General features: G+C 47.9%; 1 protein-coding gene across 1 annotated transcript in view; it reads right to left on the bottom strand.

The window, feature by feature from the left end:
- Window positions 1–1,546, bottom strand: part of LACBIDRAFT_335963 (uncharacterized protein) — a gene marked incomplete at both ends in the record, with an annotated part of 3,263 nt that extends 1,717 nt beyond the window's left edge. The window contains 6 exon segments of the mRNA XM_001890875.1: window positions 51–109; window positions 164–348; window positions 403–599; window positions 654–1,129; window positions 1,149–1,339; window positions 1,490–1,546. Of these exon segments, the coding sequence (XP_001890910.1) occupies window positions 51–109; window positions 164–348; window positions 403–599; window positions 654–1,129; window positions 1,149–1,339; window positions 1,490–1,546 (1,165 nt within the window).
- Between the last annotated feature and the right edge of the window lie 72 nt (window positions 1,547–1,618).

Here is a 1,618-nt window from a genome sequence, read left to right on the forward strand (position 1 = left end):
AGAAACAATTGCGTGAATTGTTTCTGACGTTCCTTCATGCAAGGTAGCACATCGAGCCACATTGAGTTCCTCCATCGACTGCTTAATTTGCTGGTCCGCATGCATAGCGCTATAGCAGTACAAGTAAGAAAAAAACCCATAACATGAAAGAGGGACAACACACCGGACTCTGCTAACAAAGATGTCCATCAAGGTGGGAATTGGCCACTCCTCACGGGTGCAGAGTGCTTGAAGGTCCTCGGAACTCATGAAAAAACCCGTCTTGTTCCGCGCCGTAAGATTTTTGCCGCTGTAGACCAAGATGCCAGCAACGTCGAAAGATTTGTCACGACATTTGATATTGGTGATCTGTAAAAGTGGTGTATGTAAGAAGATTGTGATGAACAAACCAATCAGACTTACAAGGTCGCGAATTTCCTTCATGTAAGACGCGAAGCGAAGGTTCGCGTCACGGACATTAGTCCCTTCTTCGTTCACTTGATTCTTGATGAAACTAACAGCCTCCTGGATCCGTTCATCTTTCTCTTCTTTTGTTGTGGCTCCTTCCATAAGCTTCTTGTACTCCTCGTTCGTGGCCCTGTTCCAGAGCTGGAGGCCTTCTACAATCATATTATATGAGGAAGCGGGTTCAAGAAGGTAAAACGAAGACTAACCGTGATCCCCCTCCTCTGGTTTCATCCTGCTAGCATATATTTTGAACATATTGTACCAGTTTGGAGCCCTCTTCTCCTTGCGCAAAAGACCTGCTTTCTCCATGGCAAATTCGGAAGAACGGCCATAGAGATGGCCCAACCTATGTGCGACTTGCCAGACGATCTGGCCGAACATTGGATACAATGCCGTTTCCAGGAGTGAAGGCTTTGTCAAAGACAGCTCGTCAAGATCCAGCAGCAGGGCATCGGGCATCAAGATCAGTCCATAGCTGTTCAACACTGAAACGGCGTCCAGCTGGGAAGGTGTATATGACACCCTTAAGTCCTTCCAGTGGGCGTCTGATGAGGTCGGGATCTTGCCTTCTTTTTTCATCGTTGATAACAAAATGCGAGCAGCTTTGGATTGCACTTCTTCCAGCTCGTCAGTCCTGGGGGTCGTGTGGGGCCATGTAACCCGCAGGGAGCATAAGGTATGCCTGTGTGTCGTTATCCCACATTTCTGTATGCCTATCGGCAGCGTTTTGGGCACCTTCTTGAGGTAAGGAGCCTTGGTAGCGAATGTAGCCCTCCTCCCAGGGCTTTCGGAACTTGTAGGCCACCTCTTCCCCCTCGAGGCCTGCTACCAACGCTGCCTCTTCCCCCTTCGAAATGTCATAAACGTGGAGAGGGTGGATCTCCACCAGTAGCTGTTACTTTCATATATGAATAATGGATACTTTGCCAAAATGCATCTTATATCAGAATGGGTAGTTGTCCAGTGGATAGTTTGCCAAGGGGACAGTTTACCAAAAGGTAGTTTACCAAGAGTCATGACGTGCCATTGGTGTAGGCTGTACATAGGGTGTGCTGATGAGCTTGGGGTCGTGCTCACTGTCGGTGACGACGTCGGGCATTGTTTTCAGGGTCCAGGGCGCATTTCCAAATAAGGAAATATGCACTTTTCCAAATGAAAAATAGCAATAAAA

This window comes from Laccaria bicolor, genomic scaffold (genome assembly GCF_000143565.1).
Source record: "Laccaria bicolor S238N-H82 LACBIscaffold_209 genomic scaffold, whole genome shotgun sequence".
Lineage (NCBI taxonomy): Eukaryota > Fungi > Basidiomycota > Agaricomycetes > Agaricales > Hydnangiaceae > Laccaria > Laccaria bicolor.